Genomic DNA, 19,443 nt, shown 5'->3' with positions numbered 1-19,443 from the left:
ATATTTCATTTTTTTCCTATCATAATTATATAAGATAAAGAAATAATAATCTTTTTTCTTTTCACCAGGCATCCTACGGACGTCTCCCAGTTCCCTCCCTGTGGCCCAGTGTTGTATATCAATGCCATCATGGATACACCTCCTTTGGGAGGTAATTAGGCCATGAGGGTGGAGCCCTGGTGAATGGGATTGGTGCCCTTATAGGAGGGACCCTGGACCCTGGACCTCCACCTTGCAAGGATACAGTGAGAAGGCAGAACCCAGCCTCCAGTACCCTCATCTGACTTCCAGCCTCCCGAACCATGAGAAATAAATGTTTGTTGTCTGTGGTATGTTTTGTTACTGTGGCCAAAGCTATTGGACACAGGGACACCCCTGGGCTCCCGGGTACCACCCTTCCCTCATGCTGCTGCTCTCCTCACTGCCCATCCAAAGCCACATCCAGGCCCCACCCACTCGCTCCTTGTTTCTTCCACTCAATGGTCAAGTTTTTCTCTTACCAAGAAGCCGGCCGGGTGTGGTGGCTCACTCCTGCAATCCCAGCACTTTGGGAGACTGAAACGGGTGGATCATTTGAGGTCAGGAGCTCCAGACAAGCCTGACCAACACAGTGAAACTCCGTCCCTACTAAAAATACAAAAGAAAAAAAAAGTTAGCAGAGTGTAGTGGTGTTCACCTGTAATCCCAGCTACTCAGGAGGCTGAGGAGGAGAATCGCTTCAACCCGGGAGGCGGAGGTTGCAGTGAGCCGAGATCATACCACTGCACTCCAGCCTGGGTGACAGAATGAGACTCCATCTCAAAAAACAACAAACAAACAAAAGAAGCCGTGTCACAGAGCTAAGAGCAACCCAACCAGTGACCTGGGTTCAAGTCTCAGCCCGGCCACACACTAGCCAGGGACCTTGGGCAAGTCATCTAACCTCTGGGCGCCGCAGCGTTCTCATCTGTGAAATGTGGAGAATGATAGTGCCTGCCTCCCGGGTGGTTGTGAGGATTCAATCAGCTGTGCAGGTCAAGAGTTTCTCAGTGCGCCAGGCACACAAGGAGTGGTGATGAACCATCCTTACAACACTGTAATAATAATAGTGATCATCTCCACACCTGAGCTTCAGTAGTGCATTTTCAAAATCTGTATAAGTATTCTATTACTGCTGTAACAAATGTCCACAAATACAGTGGCTTAAAACAACACGAATTTATTCTCTTGTAGTTCTGAGGTCAGGAGCCTATAATGGATCTTGGATGGCTAACATCAAGTGGCTGGCAGGCTGTGCCTTCTGGAAGCTCTAGAAGAGAATCCATTTCCTCGTATTCTCTACGTGTAGAGGACACCCGCATTCCCTGACTTGTGACATCGTATTCCTCCAACCTCTGCTTCCCTCATCACAGCTCTTTCTCTGACTCTCACCCTCCTCCTACCTCTCTCTCGCTCTCTTTTTTTTTGTTTTTGAGATGGAGTCACTCTGTCGCCCAGGCTGGAGTGCAGTGGTGCGATCTCAGCTTACTGCAACCTCCGACTCCTAGGTTCAAGCGATTCTCCTGTCTCAGCCTCCGGAGTAGCTGGGACTACAGGCATGCATCACCATGCCTGGCTAATTTTTGTATTTTTAGTAGAGACAGGGTTTCACCATGTTGGCCAGGCTGGTCTCGAACCCCTGACCTCAGGTGATCCTCCCCCCTCAGCCTCCAAAAGGGCTAGGATTATAGGCGTGAGCCACCATGCCGGGCCCTACCTCCCTCTTATAAGGGACCCACCTGGCTAATGCAGGATCATTTCCTCATCTCAAAATCCGTAATTTAATCACATCTGCAAAGCCCCTTTTGCCATGGAAAGTAACATATTCACAGGTTCTGGACATTAGGCAGTGGACTCTTGAGGGCTTATGGTTCTATTTAACTTCAGTAGGGGTCTTTGGTGGTGCACTTATCAGTGCTTAGTGTCTTCTCAATCTCTCCCCTATAACTCCCAGGTCACGACTAAATAAATAAAAAGCTGGATGTCACACACATTTTGGAGCATGGTGGCAAACTCAGCCATGGTCAACACTGTGGGATGTACACTCGCCTCCTGCTTCCTGGCCTTGGGGCTGTTGTCCAGGCTGATGAGTGCCTTCTGGTTTGGAGGAGTTAGGGGTGTCATGAAAAGCAGCATGCAAAGGAGGCTCCTGGGGAGAGCGGGTGCCGTACTTTTAGGAAAATGCACAATTTGCGTAGGAGAGTGTGAGTGTGGGGTGCTCCAATGGGCGCTGCCCTCAACCAGAAGCTGTTGGAGCAACCAGAGATTAGGGCAGTGGAGGAGGCAGGAGCCAACAGCAAATGTGGCTGCCAAGGCATCTCAGGTGCTGGTAGGCTGGGTTATCAGAGGTATGAAGTCTCTGCCTAAGAAAGATAAAATGCTATGTTCTCCATCAGCCAAACCCTATGGAGGTGTACGCTGTGGCAAAATGGTAGCACTCACCAAGTCATTCACGTGTTCCCTTATAATTCTCAGCCTCTGCCAGGGAGGCTTGGGCCTTGTGCCTGATTTCTGGTGCAGAATCTACCATCACCTCTTACCATCTTCCCACACTTCTTCGAGGGTGGCCCTGGATGCCAGGTGTAACAGACACCTCTGTGCCCCGCCCACTCCCCTCAGCCCTCACCACTATCTTCTTTTTTTTTTTTTTTTTTTTGATATGGAGTCTCACTTTGTTGCCTAGGCTGGAGTGCAGTGGTGTGATCTCAGCTCACTGCATCCTCAGCTTCCTGGGTTCAAGCGACTCTCTTGTCTCAGCCTCTTGAGTATCTGGGACTACAGGTGCCTGGCAGCATGCCTGGCTAATTTTTGTATTTTTAGTAGAGATGGGGTTTCACCATGTTGGCCAGGTTGGTCTCAAACTTTTGACCTCAAGGGATCCGCTCGCCTTCACCTCCCAAAGTGCTGGGAATACAGGCTTGAGCCATCACACCCGGCCTTTCACCACTATCTTCTAAAGGCTGCTCACTAAAAACAGCCCAGACTGTCTGCCTGAGGGCTTTTTTTTCTGGCACTGGGTTTACATTTGGCCCAAGGAAACCTGGAGGTGCCCAACTAGTGCCCCAGCCGGTGACTGCCAGAGATTGGTGGAGACATGCCACCTCCTCCTTCCCGGGGAACGGTTACTCGTGTTGTGCTCTCCCCGAGCTCCCCCGTGGGATCAGGCTCTGGTTGCCCACGGTGGTAACTGGCTGGTGGCTCTACCCTTGGGTGGCTTTCTTCCCTCTCCAGTATCACTTCTGTTCCTTGCAGGGTTCCCTGGAAGCAACTTCCTTAAAAGCTATGTGCACTCATTTCCTTTTCTCAGGACCTGCTTCTGGGAAATACTATGGGTCTTTTTTATTTTTATTTTTTTATTTAGAGACAGGTTCTGGCTCTGTCTCCCAGACTGGAGTGCAGTGGCACAATCATAGCTCACTGTAACCTTGAACTCCTGGACTCAAGAGATCATTAAGTCTCAGCCTCCAAAGTAGCTAGGACTACAGATGTGCACCACCATGCCCAGCTAGGGTTTTTTTTTTTTTTGTAATTTTTGTAGACATAGGGTCTTGTTATGTTGCCCAGGCTGGTCTTAACTCCTGGCCTCAATGGATCCTCCCTTGCCTCGGCCCCCCAAAGTGCTGGGGTTATAGGCGTGAGCCACTATACCCAGCCATATCATGTGTCTTGATGGTGGCATCACAAGATGGCGGTGTCAGCTGGGTCCCCAAGTGACTGTGTGGTGCAGATCCCCCTTCTTCAACCCCCCTTCCCTGTTTAACTACATCAGGTTTTGCTTGAGTGAGAAATACATCTTTATCGTATTAAGCGACTGACACTTTTGTTTTATTTTTACTGTATTTTATTTTATTATTTATTTTTGAGACAGAGTTTTGCTCTCTTGCCCAGGCTGGAGTGCAGAGGCACGATCACAGCTCACTGCAACCTCTACCTCCCAGGTTCAAGTGATTCTCCATCCAGGTAGCTGGGACTAGAGGCATGCACCACCACCCCCAGCTAATATTTGTATTTTTAGTAGAGACGGGGTTTCACCATGTTGCCCAGGCTGGTCTCAAACTCATGACCTCAGGTGACCCGCCTGCCTCGGCCTCCCAAAGTGCTGGGATTACAGGCTGAGCCACCGTGCCCAGCCTAGTGTATTTTATTTTACATTCCCAGCCTAGCCTAATATAATGTTTTTGTGTGAGATTTTAAACAAGACACCCGGAGTCCATTCTAACTCTGAAATACCTCTAATCTATCGATTCTCTCCATCTCCACCCCAATCCAAGCCCCATCAGTTCTTCCCTGCCTTCTGCAATTCTATCAAGACACTCCCAGGCTGTGGCCAGGGGGATCTTTTAAAAGTGAACATCTGACAAATTACTATCTAATTCCCTCCAACGTTTTAAGTCCAAAATCCTTAACAGGGCCTATATGACTGTGCCTGTATGACCCTGTGACAGCTGGTGCCAGGGCCCCTCTCCTCCCGATGCCTCCTCCCCAGCTGACCAGTTTGCTTTCAGTTTCTCAAACAGGATAAGCCCCTTCCCATCTCAGGCTTTTGCACAGGTTCTGCACATTCCGGCAATACTTCTCCCCCTATTCTCACCAGAGAATATTCCTGTGAATCCTTAAGGTCTCAGTGTAATGATTGTATTGGGGCTCAGAGAAACAATACCCTGAAATGAAGGTCTCAGAAGCAAAGGACTCCTTCTGACCTTCACCTGTGCCCCTGTCTCTGGCCCCTCATTCGCCTCCAAGGTTAGCCATAGAAACCAGACTCCCTCTTCCCCAGGGTGGGTCATAGAAACCAGAACCCCTTTCTCCCTGAAGCCAGTCATAAAACCATAAAACCTAAAAATATTACTTTAGACCCAGCGGGTGGTGGTTCATGCCTGTAATCCCAGCACTTTGGGAGGCCCAGGCGGGTGGATCACCTGAGGTCAGGAGTTCAAGACCAGCCTGGCCAACATGGCAAAACCCCATCTCTACTAAAAAATACAAAAATTAGTCAGGTGTGGTGAGAGACGCTTGTAGTCCCAGCTACTCAAGAGGCCGAGGCAGGAGAATCGCTTGAACCCGGGAGGCGGAGGGTGCAGTGAGCTGAGATGGAGCCACTGCACTCCAGCCTGAGTGACAGAGAGGCTCTGTCTCAAGAAAAAAAAAAAAAACAAATTGCTCTAATCCTCACCCCCAACATTTCTGTGTGAAAACTGGTCATAAAGAAATGATTTGACCTGCCTTATTAGATTGCAGGTCGCGAGATCCCCTTCTCCCATCCCATGGGAGAAAGAAGTGCTGCTCAGAGAGGCCCAGGAGAACCTAAACAGAAGCCTTGCTGGGCTCCCCCCCAAGTCTATAGCATCAGCTCAGATCTTTTTTGTCCAGTCGTATTTCTGTGTGGTTGTTTCCATACTCTGTTGAACCTAAGCATAAAAATGGACCATTTCCTCTGTGTCTTTGGGTCTTCATCCTGAAAACTCTGGCATCAAATTAATATATATGCTTTTCTTCTGTTGATCTGCTTTCTGTCAGTGATTTTCAGCGAACTTTCATCGGGTGAAGGGGAAGTTTTCCCTCCCCTACAGTTCCTTCTTTAGAGAAGCCTTCCTGAACCTTCTGCTGAGAGCGGTCCTGTGGACACAGGCTTTCAGAGCCCCCTGGATGTACTTCCACTTCCAGCACTTAATACAATTGTAATTACTTTTTGAGGTGGGTGGGTTATTTAATATCTAGGGGCTCCCATTGTACCATAAAGGCTTAAAGTACTCATCGGTTTTATTCACTACCATATGCCCAATGCTTAGCAAAGTGCACCTAGTACATAAAGGATGCTCCATTAGTAAGTATGAAGGAAGGAATACACAAACAGGTGAACGAAGAAAAGAAGTGAACCTTGGACCAAGATAAATTTGTAGGGAGGCAAGAATTCAGACACAAAAGGGAGACAGCACGCACCTGTACAGCTCCGTGAGAAGAGATAGGACGGTACACTTCTGAGACAGTACAGCTCTGTGAGATGAGTGGGGGGTGAAATGCCTGTACAAAGCTCACTGCCATGGCAGCTGCCACCAGATCACCTCCCACTGGCCTCCTCTAGACCCTCAGGGACCTCTCCCCATCCCACATGCCTCAGCCTCCCCATCAGAGCCAGTCAGCACAGGCAAGGAGAAGTCATTTCATATGACTCCAAAGGGCTGGGCAGAGCTGAGCCCCACATAGAGAACTCCCTCATTTTCTTCTTCTTCTTCTTTTTCTTTTTCTTTTTTTGAGACAAAGTTTTGCTTTTGTTGCCCAGGCTGGAGTGCAATGGTGCGATCTTGGCTCACTGCAAAATCTGCCTCCCAGGTTCAAGCGATTCTCCTGTCTCAGCCTCCCAAGTAGCTGGGATTACAGATGTGCACCACCATGCCTGGCTACTTTTGTATTTTTAGTAGAGACAGCGTTTTACTATATATTGGCCAGGCTGGTCCCAATCACCTGACCTCAGGTGATCCACCCACCTCGGCCTCCCAAAGTGCTGGGATTATAGGCATGAGCCACCGCACCCGGCCATCTTCTTTTTTTCTTAAGAGATGGGGTTTCGCCATCTTGCCCAGGTTGGTCTTGAACTCTGGGCTCCAGTGATACACCTGCCTCAGCCTCCCAACATGCTGGGATTACAGGCATGAGCCACCGTGCCTGGCTAGACTCCCTCATTTTCAATGAGAGCCTTGGAAGTGGGAGCATGTTAGTGTGGACATGATTTCTCTGCTCCCATCGTAGTCTTTGGGTCCCAGTGCCCTTCCCCATATGGGGATGCTGAAAGTCTCTCTTATATCATCGTCACAAATTGGGGCAGGTGCCCAGGGATTTATATGAATCACATAGAAACCTACCCATCTGCTTGGCCAGGACTACCTCCCTGGGAGAGCAGTCCCCTCCCCTGGGAAGTTGGCAATGACCGGTGACTTTCCCTCTGTCCTCCCCCTGATCGGTTGCTCAGAAGCACCACTGGATTTGTTGGTCCTCCTTCCCCCATCTAGGAATTCTCTCCTCCCTGGCCTGCCTCTGGATTCTGCCTCTGTGATTAACCCTTTCTCTCCCTTGTGGTCTCCTCTTCCCACTCCAAAACTAAAAGTCTTAGTCCTTCCTCTTCTCACACAAGCCTGTTTTCTTGATGGCCCTATCCATTTCTGCAGCTTCACCATCCTCTCCACATGGGTGAACCCCAAATATCATCACTCTTCCTGACCTTGCCACCAAGCACTTGTCTCTCATCCCCAAATGCCAGCAAGATAAAGTCAAAGTCCTGAGCTAAATCCTGGAGTCTCCTGCCATCTTCCCCTCCTCTTGCAAACCTAGCTGAGATGGCAACCGCAACTGCCCAGGCTGCATGAGGGTGGGGACTGGAACAGCCAATGTCCACGCTTCCAGTACATTCCTGCCTTGTCTGGCTGGCCACTGTGTCTCCCGAAGAAGGTCCACATACAGGACACGGTCAGGGGTTTGAAACCACACTGGGGACAGAAGAGGATGAAAGATACATTTGAAGGCTGTCAAGGACAGAGGATCAAGAGAATGTATTCCCAGGTACTGAGCTCAGGGAACGTGGCTTGATGGGCCTCCTGGGCCCTCTGGCCAAGGTCTTTTACTTTTGCCAGGCTGGACTGCACACTTCTCCACTTGGCTCTTTGTTTACTTGTTATATCTCTGTCTCCACTTCCAGACTCGAAGCCCCATTAAGACAGGACTATCTGTCCTGCTCTCTGGCCACTCTAGGCATTCAGTGAGCATCTGCTGAATAAATAAATAGAACATGTTCTGCCCCTTGCCCAACTTTATGCCTTTGTTCTTTTTTTTTTTTTTTTGAGACAGAGTCTCCCTCTGTCGCCAGGAGAGAGTGCAGTGGTGTGATCTTGGCTCACTGCAACCTCCGCCTTCTGGGTTCAAGCAATTCTGCCTCAGCCTCGCAAGTAGCTGGGACTGCAAGTGTGCTCCACCATGCCCAGCTAATTTTTGTATTTTTAGGAGAGATGGGGTTTCACCATGTTGGCCAGGATGGTCTCGATCTCTTGACCTCATGATCTGCCCGCCTCAGCCTCCCAAAGTGCTGTGATTACAGGCGTGAGCCACTGTGCCCAGCCTATGCCTTTGTTCTTATTTCTTCCCTTAAGATGCTCTGCACCCTCCCTCCATCTTTCTTTCCACATGTCAAAATCCTTCCCATCCTTAAGACCCATTCAAATGGCACCTTCATCGTGAAGCTTTCCCTCAGCCCCCACCGCTGAGAGCCTCCTTCTCCCTGCTAACTCCGCATGGTACCTGGTTTGCCTTTATTAGATCACTTACACCTTACGCTTTGGATTATCATAATTTCTGTACCCACTTCTGTCCCTCTAATCGAGCGCCAAGTATAGCCTTTGCTCTCCTCTAGGCCTCTGCCCCTCATTGATGACTCCCTCTCTCCCCAATTCCTGCCCTGCAGACGTCCTGCTATGGCCTCCATCAGCACAGATGTTGGCCCCAGACAGCCGACCCAGGTTTGCCCCATGCTTTTCTACTTCCTCAGCACAAGGAAGCACAGCTCCTTGAGGGCAGGGGCAAGTCATTGGTGTATTCTCTTCCCTATTCCCTGGCACAGTGCTTTCTATGCAGTAGGTGCTCTGTAAGTGCTCTGTATAGGAAGGTAAGAGTATCGACTGCAGTCGGCGCCTTGTTACTCCAGATGCTGCTTCCTTGGAGCCCAAAGCAGCCTCCCTGAGCCTCCTTTCCCCAGGCTGGGAGCTCACTCATGCAGACTGGGCCACCTCCAAGGTTTCCCTCCTTCCTCTGCACCCTATCACTGCTAACGCTTTGCCTAAACCACGTCCCAACCCAGCGCTATTTCAGACATTTGCATGGCCTGACCACAGCCTGTAGGTGGGGAGGAGGCTGAGCTGCAGGGATTTTCTGGTCTCACAAGGCCTCTTGTCAAGAGCCCAGGAGCACAAAAGTTGCCTGAGGAAGGGGGCAGGGCTCCAGGGTGGGGGGCATCCAGGGGCCCCTGTACTTCCTGGGGTGCTGAGGAAGTAGAAAAGCATGGGGTGAACCCGGGTCTGCTTCCTGTGGCCACCATCTGTGCTGATGGAGGTGACCGCAGGGTGTCTGGGGGTGGGGGAGGGAGTGGGGGCTGGATGAGTCATCAGGGAGGGGCAGAGGCCCAGAGGAGAGCAAAGGCTAAATCTCCCCAAACCCTTCCTGTTTGGGCTGCCAGAGATGGAGTGGAAGTTTCGGTTTTTTTGTTTTTTGACACGGAGTTTCTCCCTTGTTGCCAGGCTGGAGTGCAGCAGCATGATCTCTGCTCACTGCAACCTCTGCCTCCTGGGTTCAACCTATTCTCCTGCTTCAGCCTCCTGAGTAGCTGGGATTACACATGCCCACCACCACGCCTGGCTAATTTTTCTATTTTTAGTAGAGTCGGGGTTTCACCATATTGGCCAAGCTGGTCTCAAACTCCTGACCTCAGGTGATCTACCCGCCTCGGCTTCCCAAAGTGCAGGGATTACAGGCATGAGCCACTGAACCCGGCCTGGAATGGCGGTTTTTCCAGCAGAACTAACACTGGCATTTCAGGGGTTTTTGTCCCTGAGCTAGACCCCACACCCCTACTTTGCTCTGAGGAAATCCTCACCAGGGTGCCAACCTCTTGCTAAGGGCAGCAGTAGATACCCCTGGGAATTTCTAGGGGAGGAGGTCATCTTAGGAAGGAACCTTGCTGAGCCCAGGGCTCAGGCTAGCAGTGGGGCAGGGGTGCGTGGAAGGTGAAGGAGGAGCACCTGCCCCCGCTGCAGGAGAGCAGAAGGCTGAGAGGAGAGGCATCTTGAAGGAGGAGGACCCAGGCAGGGCTGCTTGGCCTTGGTTGGCTAGAATTGGTGGGGCCTGGGAAGGCTGGAGCTGGGAGAGTCAGCCCCTTGACATTCAAACACAGAAAAATCCCCTCAACAGGAAAATATAAAAGTAGTCATCTGTAGTAGCCAGCAAGAGGCACTAACTAGTGGTTTCAAAAGGTACTCAACTAGCAGAGTTTGCTAGAACTTACTATGAGAACCTTGGTATAAGCTGCTAGAAACCCCAGAGAATTAAAGACAATTACACAGCCTGGGCGTGGTGGCTCACGCCTATATATCCCAGCACTTTGGGAGGCCGAGGCGGGCAGATCACCTGAGGTCAGGGGTTCGAGACCAGCCTGACCAACATGGTGAAACCCTGTCTCTACTAAAAATACAAAATTAACCGGGTGTGGTGGCGCATGCCTGTAGTCCCAGCTACTCGGGAGAATGAGGCAGGAGAATCGCTTGAACCCAGGAAGCAGAGGATGCAGGGACCCGAGATCGCACCATTGCACTCCAGCCTGGGCAACAGAGCAAAACTTCGTCTCAAAAAAAAAAAAAAAAAAAAAAAACAAAAACAGACAATTACATAAATGAAACCAGGCAAGAGACTAAGGTAATTATTATTATTTAGAATTGACTTCTAGAACCCAGAACCCATGGCAGATATTTAGATTTTTGCTACTCAAAGTTTGGTTCACTGACCAAAAGTACATCAGTATTACCAGGGAGCTTGTTCAAAATGTAGAATCTCAGACTCGGTCCTGGCTACACTGAGTCTGCACCTGTATTTAACAAGGCCCTCGGTGAACCGGGTCCACATTAAAGTTTGTGAAGCACACTGGAGGCCACACCCAGAAACTAGGCAGAGATTGGGCTACTTGAAAAACGAGGCTAACAAGAGTTAGGGTGCCTGCTGTGGGGTCCCCATGGCCTGGAAAGACTCCAGACCTTTGTCAGAGCGTCATTTCACCTACGAACACTCCCGCTTCAAGCCTGGCCAGGACCCTACACGTCAGTGTGTTGGGACAGCCTCGTGCCCAGTGCGAAGGTAGGGGCGCGGTGGCTAAGGCCACCCCCACAGAGTCCGGGGGATGCTGCGAGGTCCAGCGGCGGCTTGCTGGAGTACCAGGTGCTCAGGAGGCGGTCCACCTGCTCCCGGCTGGAGATTGCGCGCAGGTGGGCCTTCCCGCTTCCACTGTCCAGGACTTCTGGGGGCTCAGGCACTGCGGGGGGCTCGGGGCTCTTGCCTGCATTGTCCCAGCGCAGCCCCCGTGCCTGCAGCTCACTCTGCATGCTGGCGAAGAAGTGCAGCACGCAGCGGTGCGCGAAGTCCCGCGCATGCTCACAGCAGGTCTCGTCGAAGAGCTTCTGCTCCAGGTCCACATAGTTGCTCCAGTATCTACGCTGCAGGAAGACTGTCTGGTCGAAGCAGGGCCTCAGGCAGCGGGCCAGAAAGGCCGCGATGATCAGCAGCAGGGTGACACTCCAGCCGATGGCCTGCAAGGTAAGAAGGCCCGAGGAAGGTGTTAGTGGGGCCTAATCCTATACATATGTATTTATGAATACGTATGTGAATGTTGCATATTTAATTTGACCATGTCTACATAATATTCTTCATTTTCCAATGGATTCAAATCCTCCTTAGATAATTTAACTGCAGTATACCACTCCAAACATCATAGTTCATTAATCAGAGTATTGAATGAAATGGGAAATAAATTGAGAAGAATGAACACAAAGAAAATTGTGTGATCATCAGATTACATGTCCTCTTTTGTATCCCTGTGGCCTTGTAAAGTGAATTAACTCTTAGAGCATCTGCTACTTGAGAAACTGTCCTGTATAGTGTGGCAAAGGTATTCCAGAGTCCCTCCTTTTACATTTCCCATCCATCCTTCCTCAAATCTATGCACTTTCCTATTCAGTCATCCGTCCTGCCAACCATCCTTCATCCATGCATCTATTCTCCCTTCCATTCATTCTCTCATCCTTGTATCCATCCAGCCATTCAACCATCTCTCCACCCATCCAATCATCCATCCTCTTGTCTTACTGTAAATCTGTCATCTTCCCATCCAGTCAAGCTCCTAACTATCCTTCCATCTGTCCATCATCCATCCATCTCTTTTCCCATTCATTCATGCTCCCATATGCTCCTCGTTTCTTCCCTTGATCTATCTACTCATCCACCCCCTATGCAACCATCCATCATCCATCCTCTCATCTTTTTTTAAATTTATTTTTATTTTTTGAGATGGAGTCTCGCTCTGTTGCCCAGGCTGGAGTGCAATGGTGCGATTCAGCTCACTGGAACCTGCGCCTCCTGGGTTCAAGCCATTCTCCTGCCTCAGCCTCCCAAGTAGCTGGGATTACAGACGTGCACCACCACGCCCAACAAATTTTTGTATTTTTAGTAGAGACGAGGTTTCACCATGTTGACCAGACTGGTCTCAAACTCCTGGCCTCATGTGATCCACCCGCCTTGGCCTCCCAAAGTTTGGGATTACAGGTGTGAGCCACCACGCCCGCCCCCCCCCATCTTTTTATCCAGTCCTTTGTCATCCTTATGTGTGCTTATCTGTCTGTCTTCCCATCTAGGCATCCACTGTGTTATATTTTGTGGGAGGCACTGTGCTAGGAACTGGGGGCTCAGTCGTTGCTCTCACAGAGCTCTTATCTTAGTGGAGGAAATAGACGATTAAATAGGCGATGACTGGGTACGTGTCATAGAGAGGGAGTCCAGAGGAGGGACACCCAACCTGACCTTGAGGGCTGAGACTGAAGGCTGAATGACAGTGACACACAATATGAACAGGGGAGTGTTCCCAGCCAGTAGTGAGGACAAACTGACCTAGTTCTCTAAAGCTGGAGCCCACACCTGGCAGACTCCTCTCCCACCTCTCTACCTTCCAAAGCCATAGTCTCTTTAAGGCCCAGCTTGAGACCTGGGGCAGTTGTGTGGACCTGAAGCAGGGAAGTCACATCTTTAAACCACAGGGACATATTTGAATCCTTATCATTTACAGAAGTGATTTTCACAATTTACAAAGCTCTCTCATTTGGCATCTCACAGGACTCCCCTCAACATCACCAGATTTAAGGGGAGTATTTTATACATGAGAGCAGAAAAGCAAACAACTTGCTAAACTTTACATGACTGATAACTTACAGCTGAGTAAGGATTCAAACCCTGGTCTCACTGCAAATTCCATGCTCTTTCCACTGAACTAGGAAAAGCCTAGAGTGTTGAAGCCTGCAGGGACCATCAAGATGGAGGAGACCAAGCGCCTCTGTATTTTGCATGAGAAACTGAGGTCCAGAGGGGTAGTCCCATGGCCAAGGTCACAGTCTGAGCCAGAATTAAGTGCATCCTGCATCCAGGTCCTCCCTCCATTGCACCGCTGGCCAGCCCATGAGCCTGTCAGACTCCCCAAGGGGCAGGGGCTGTGTCTTTATTATCTATAGGTGGAATCTGGAGTCTAGGCTGGGGGTAGAGCTGGGGTTTGTCCTCCAAGATAGTAGAGTTGGTGCCTTTTGGGAAGACCGGCATCTGGAGACAGCCTACAGTGTTGGAAGGTGATTAAGAGGAATAATGACACTCCGGATCCCTGCTCTGCCTCTTATAAGCTGTGTGACTTTGGCCTTATGAACTAAACTCTCAGAGCCTGCTTCCTCACCTGGAGAATGGGAGGATAATGGTTGTTGCACAAATTAAATGAGATAATACATATAAAATGCTCACTGCAGTGCCTGGCACATAAATGCTCAATAAGTGGAGATTAGTATTATTTCTCACGGGTGGGAAGAAGGTGTGCAGTGGGCGCAGGCAAGGCAGAGCAGTGGTCTCCAGTGCTTCCCTGCCTCCTGGGAATGGACTGAGCCCATCATCTGTTCCTCCTCACCACCCCCGACCCCACTCCAGAACCAATGCGGGGGATTGGTGAGGGTGCAAGGGCCAGGGGAGGATCACCCCAGTTACCTGTGACAGGCACCGCAGGTAGCGAGACACTGCCTTTCGAGCAGGGCTATTCCTGACCAGCTCATCCTCCTTGCAGGGAACCTTGGCCAGGAAGAGCTGTACCTGGCTGGGGGTCATGTTGGCAAAGTCCAGAAACTTCTCAGGGTCCACAGAGTTGCTGAAGGCACACACAAAGCACTTGCCATCAAGGAGGGCCAGCAGGATCCAGACCAGGGGGGCGGCCAGCGCCCTCTGCAGCACAGAGGAGCACATGTACCTGGGAGCAGAGGAAGGAGGGGGTCACAGGGAGCAGCTGGAAGTCAGCTGCAGCAGGGGAGATGCAAGGATGGACTGCTGGGAAGTCCCAGGCCGGGTTACATCAGACTGCAGCTCTCAGTGTAGAGGTCTCAGCGACAGATGCAGGGAGGAAGGAGGGCTGGGGCCCCTGGGATCCCCAGGACTGGAGCATTGAGGAGCTAGGCCTTGCAGCAGACACTGCTGGTGCCCTGCCCATGCCAGAGGCATCTGTGGCTGGTTCTATTCACAGGGAGGGCCCGAGGGCCGCCTACCTCAAGCACCTGCGTTGTTCTGCCCCTGGGGCTTTGGAGGATTTTTTGCTTCAGAGAGGGGTAGGCTGCAAGCACTGAAAAGTTAACCCCCAAATCAACCTTCAACCCCAGAGGGGTGGGGCCTTGTGGATAAATATCCCAGCTTCTTAAATCCTCAGTGGGACAATTCTGAGATGTGTTCTATGTATGCCCTTAGGGGGTCCCCTGAAGTATGGAGCCCCAGTTGCCCACTCATTATCACATTCTTTCCAGAGCCTGCTTTTGGAGGAGAGCCTAAGCTAAGGCAGCCCTGCCCAGTAACCCTCCAAAAGCAGGACCTCTAACACCCCCACCCACAAGGCATCCCAGGAGCCCACCCTCTGACCGACCTCAGGCGCCTTTCCTGGTCAGCTCTGCCCCTGCCTGCAGTGACCTCGACTGAGTGTTGGCCACAGGACAGGAGTCCAGTAGAGCTGTGCCCACTGGACCCCAGAGGAAAAGGCCAGGGACACACTCAGTGCCTGTGACCACCCTGCACAGCGGAATTGCAGGCAGATGTGATCCCTGAGAACATGGAACAGAGGCTGCGGGCGGGTGCACTGGATGCAAATGTTGTTTCTGAATTGGGTTGTACACAAACCATCCAATGGTGTATGCCAGGCGTGTGTGTGTGTGACCTACCCAGTGTGAACTGTAAATATGTTCTAGGCAGTGGTAACTTTAGCATTTTCTTTTCCTCTTTTCTTTTTTGAGAGGGAGTCTTGCTCTGTTGCACAGGCTGGCGTGCAGTGGCACGATCTCAGCTCACTGCAACTTTTGCCTCCCGGGTTCAAGCGATTCTCCTTCCTCATCCTCCTGAGTAGCTGGGACCACAGGTGCACACCACCACACCCAGCTAATTTTTTGTAGTTTTTAGCAGAGATGGAATTTTGCCATGTTGGCCAGACTGGTCTCAAACTCCTGACCTCAGGTGATCCATTTGCCTTGACCTCCCAAAGTGCTGGGATTACAGGCGTGAGCCACCGTGCCTGGCCTTGGCTTTAGCATTTTCTATGGAGGGCATTGTGGTCAGAAGATGCAACTGGGGACTCATTATGAAGTTACATTAGATATGTTTGACAACACCTCTACCGTCCATATCAGAGAATAGGGGAGAGGAGGAGATGGTGAGTGAGTGAAAGCCCACCTGGCCCCTTCCGTCACTGCCTGCACATCTAGAGCACTTAGAGATTTGTCCCAAAACAGGAAGGGCAGCTGTTCCAGCTTGGCCTGTTCAGTCAGCCTGGGTTTGAATCTGAGCAGTGCCACTTCCTGGTGGGAGCTTGGTCGAGTTACTTAACTTCTCTGTGCCTCAAGTTTCCATCCTTAAAAATGAGTCCAATAAAGGTGCAGCCTGAGAACTCAGGTAGAATTCAGAGAGGCCATGCACTCAAAGCACTTAGCACAGAGCTTGGCCCTGCGTGGGTTTGCAATGAATTACTCAACTCCAACGGACTTTGCTATAGAGTGCCATGCATGTGCTGGGCTCTGAGGACACGGTGTGCAGTAGGTAAGGTCCTCACCCTAGGGAGCTTACAAGAGAGGGAACACAGCCTTTAAGCCAATCATTGCCTCTCACTACATGCAAAAAACTGCTATGCATGTCATGGGATGGCCCTTCAAGCATGTGGTGAATTATATTCCGTGGCCAGTGTGACAGATGTGGAGATGTGGTATTGGGGCTCAGAAAACGATACACCAAAATGAAGACCCCAGAAGCAAAAGTTATTTTTTTAACCTTCTCCTGTACCCCCACCTGCTCCCCTTCCCCTTCCCCCAACCCAATCTCTTTTTTATTTTTGAGAAGGAGTCTTGCACTGTCGCCCAGACTGGAGTGCAGTGGCATGATTTCGGCTCACTGCAGCCTCCGCCTCCCGGGTTCAAACGATTCTCCTGCCTCAGCCTCCCGAGTAGCTGGGATTACAGGCGTGTGCCACCATGCGTGGCTAATTTTTGTATTTTTAGTAGAGACGAGGTTTCACCATGTTGGCCAGGCTGGTCCCGACTTCAGGTGATCCGCCCGCCTCAGCCTCCCAAAGTGCTGGGATTACAGGCGTGAGCCACCACGCCCAGTCCCCCCACCCAATCTCTGGCTCCTTATTCTCCCCCAAGGCTAGCCATAGAAACTGGAATTCATCTTCCCCAAGGTGGGTCATAGAAACCAGAACCCCTTTTCTCCAAAGCTGTCACCATAAAACCTAAAAATATGACTCTAACTTCCCCCCGCCTTTCTGTCTAAAAACTGGCCGTAAAGAAACGATCTGACCTACCTAGTTTCACTGTAGGTCATAAGAGTCCCTTCTAGAGAGGGTCCTGCCCTGTGTCTGGGAGAAAGGAACGCTGTATAGAGAGGCCAGGAAGAACCTAGATGGCCTTGCTGAGTTTCCCCACTCCTTCTATAGCATTAGTTCATCCCTTTTTTAAATCCAATTCTATTTCTGCATGGCTATCCAGACCTTGTTAAACCTAAGCATAAAAATGGACCATTTCCCCTGTATTTTTAGGTCTTTATTCTGAAGTCTTCTGCAGCATATAAAACAATAATCAAATAAATTTGTATGCCTTTTCTCTTATTAATCTGCCTTTTGCCAGTTGATTTTCAGCAGAACGTCAGAGGGCAAAGAGGAAGTTTTCCCGCAGCCCCTAGAGTGGCCTGGGTAATTCAGAATTCTGTGTCATTCCTATGTTTACAGCACTGGCCGTGGAAAGGTGACAAATGATAGAAACATAAACACGTTTCCAGAGTGGAAACTGGCAAGTGGGTCTCTGTGAGCCGATAATTCCTAGTTGGGGAAAGGAGAGAGTGCACCTGGCAGTACCTATAGGGTGGGTGGAGAATCCCCTGATAATGAGGATGGTTGGGGTTTGGGGGTGCACTTGGCAGTGCCTGTGGGTGGCTGGGGAGCCTCTGGTAAAGCCCATGGGTCACTGAGTGGTGTGGGACCGCACCTGATGATGCCTGGGTCCTTCCTCCGGTGCCCTGCAGGCCGGCGCCACTCCTCGACCATCACCACAGACTGCCGGTTGGCGAGGAGGCCGCAGAGAAACAGGGTGAGCGGGGGCGCGAGCAGCAGACCCAGGCCGTAGAGTGCATTGTAGTGCGCCAGGCAGGGACAGTTGAAGTCAAAGGAGGAGTACAGCTTGACGGTGACCACAGCCAGCAGCAGGCAGATGCCATTCATCACTGACTCTGAGCTTGACTGGAAGTGCTGGAAGAACATGCGGAATTTATCCATGACTCCAGCCTGAGTGGGTGAGCAGCCGTTGGGTGGGCTCAGTGAAGCTCTGGCCACCTTCCTGGTGTCTGCTGCACTGGGGATGAGCCTGGGATCTGTAAGAGGTTCTCTCTTGGCTTCCAAGGGCCTGAGGGGTCAAGGAGGAAGCAGTGTCCAGGCCCCAGCCCAGACTCCTGGGGTCCAGCAGGCTCTTAAGGCAGGAACAGGCTCTCTCCACAAAGGCTCCCCTCCCCAACCCAATGGTCCCCTGGTGCCACTCCCGTCCTCTCTGGGGGAATGAGTCACCCTCTGTGACCAGCCAGCCCAAAGCACCTCTAGGCAAATGGGCCCCGCCCTGTCACTCCATTCCTCTCGGCCCATTTCTCTTTGCTTTAGGGTCTGGAGGCTTAACAGCTATTGGGGCTTCCTTTGGGGCACAGGCAAATTCTGGGTGTGGTGAAGCAAAGATGCCGATGGAGCCAAAGTATATTTTCTGGTCTTGATGAAAAGCATGATTTTGAACTTGTCTCAGAGACGTAGTAAAACAACAGCAACAACAACAAAATAAGACGACTCAGCTCAGCCCAGAGAGATTTCATGTTGGCTTTCAGGCTAGGAGGAGCCAGAAGGGGCACCTATTCTTGCCTGAAGGCTTCCTGGAAGAGGAGACCCTTGAGAGGAGTCTTCAACCATGTTCCAGCATTTGCCATGAAAGGGATAGCGGAAGGGGATGGCCTCCCTTGGAGACGTGCTAACCATGTGCATTAACCACTGGGTGCCCATGGGAGAGGCTGCTCAAGTGCCACGCCCACACCTGCATGGCTTTCCCCCCGCCCTTCTTCCGGGTGACGTGTGACGGACATGCATTTGAAATTACTGCTTCTCCTAACTCTCCGAGGTCACTAGGTCTCTCCTTGTGTCTCAGTTCCAGCCTCTCTGAAGGATGACAGCTCAGATGTTTGAGGGACTCCTGAAACCTGCAAAATGAATTTTGTAAAGGTTACTTAGCCCATATTTTAAGTCAGATCATCCCAAATAAGTCTTGCAAGTTTCATGACCATCTGTGTGGTCTGTACTTCTGATGAAGACAGACAGAAACCTGGGTCTTACTTATTATTATTATTTTTTTGAGACAAAGTGTTGTTCTGTCACCTAGGCTGGAGTGCAGTGGTATGATCTTGGTTCACTGCAGCCTCTGCCTCCCAGGTTCAAGTGATTCTACTGCCTCAGCTTCCAAGTAGCTGGGATTACAGGCACCCACCACCATGCCCAGCCAATTTTTGTATCTTTAGTAGAGACGGGGGTTTCGCCATGTTGGTCAGGCTGGTCTTGAACTCCTGACCTCAGGTGATTCTCCCACCTTGGCCTTCCAAAGTGCTGGGATTACAGGCATGAGTCACTGAGCCCGGCCACTTAGTTTTTTTATTTCCCATATTTGTATGTTACTCTGGGTCCTATAAGACAGATTTCCCTGTGTGAGGGAAATGAGGAGGCACTGGAGAAGATGGGGAGAGCCACCAGTGGCCCTGTGAGTCTGACTCTGAGTGGAGGAGAGGGCAGGGCAGGGGTGAGAAACCCTTCAAGCCAGGAGGACAATCACCACTACATCTTCAGCCCCAGAGGGGCTGTCGGAGCTCACATACCCTGGTGGGGACAGAGCCAGGGAGGAAGCTGGGATCCTCCATCTGTGCTTTTCAGCCTTAGTCACCCACTGGGCTGCTGACCAGAAAAGTGGACTGTCCTGGCCCAAGGCCAGACTTCATGACCCTGAACCAGCAGGGCTGGTGCGGAGCAGGCGGGGAGCGAACTAGGCTGGGAGGGTCGTGAGC

General features: G+C 51.0%; 1 protein-coding gene across 1 annotated transcript; it reads right to left on the bottom strand.

Moving 5' to 3' along the window:
• Positions 1–10,452: 10,452 nt before the first annotated feature.
• CALHM3 (calcium homeostasis modulator 3) lies at positions 10,453–17,843 on the bottom strand. The gene is made up of 3 exons (XM_011957347.1): positions 17,349–17,843; positions 13,834–14,089; positions 10,453–11,351 (listed from the first exon to the last, which is right to left on the bottom strand). The coding sequence occupies exons 1-3, from the start codon at positions 17,633–17,635 to the stop codon at positions 10,860–10,862; spliced, it is 1,035 nt and encodes a 344-aa protein (XP_011812737.1). The 5' UTR covers positions 17,636–17,843; the 3' UTR covers positions 10,453–10,859.
• Positions 17,844–19,443: the final 1,600 nt, after the last annotated feature.

The sequence above is a fragment of the Colobus angolensis genome, unplaced genomic scaffold (assembly GCF_000951035.1).
Source record: "Colobus angolensis palliatus isolate OR3802 unplaced genomic scaffold, Cang.pa_1.0 Scaffold44, whole genome shotgun sequence".
In the NCBI taxonomy this organism is placed as follows: Eukaryota; Metazoa; Chordata; class Mammalia; order Primates; family Cercopithecidae; genus Colobus; species Colobus angolensis.
Note: the sequence above shows the minus strand (reverse complement) of the source record. Positions and strands in the feature narration are given on the sequence as shown.

Coding starts and splice junctions, on each gene's coding strand:
- CALHM3 (XM_011957347.1), bottom strand. CDS start 17,635: ATGGATAAATTCCGCATGTTCTTCCAGCACTTCCAGTCAAGCTCAGAG. Junction 14,090..17,348: donor AAGGACCCAGGCATCATCAG/GTGCGGTCCCAC, acceptor CTCTGCTCCCAG/GTACATGTGCTCCTCTGTGC. Junction 11,352..13,833: donor ACCTGCGGTGCCTGTCACAG/GTAACTGGGGTG, acceptor CTTACCTTGCAG/GCCATCGGCTGGAGTGTCAC.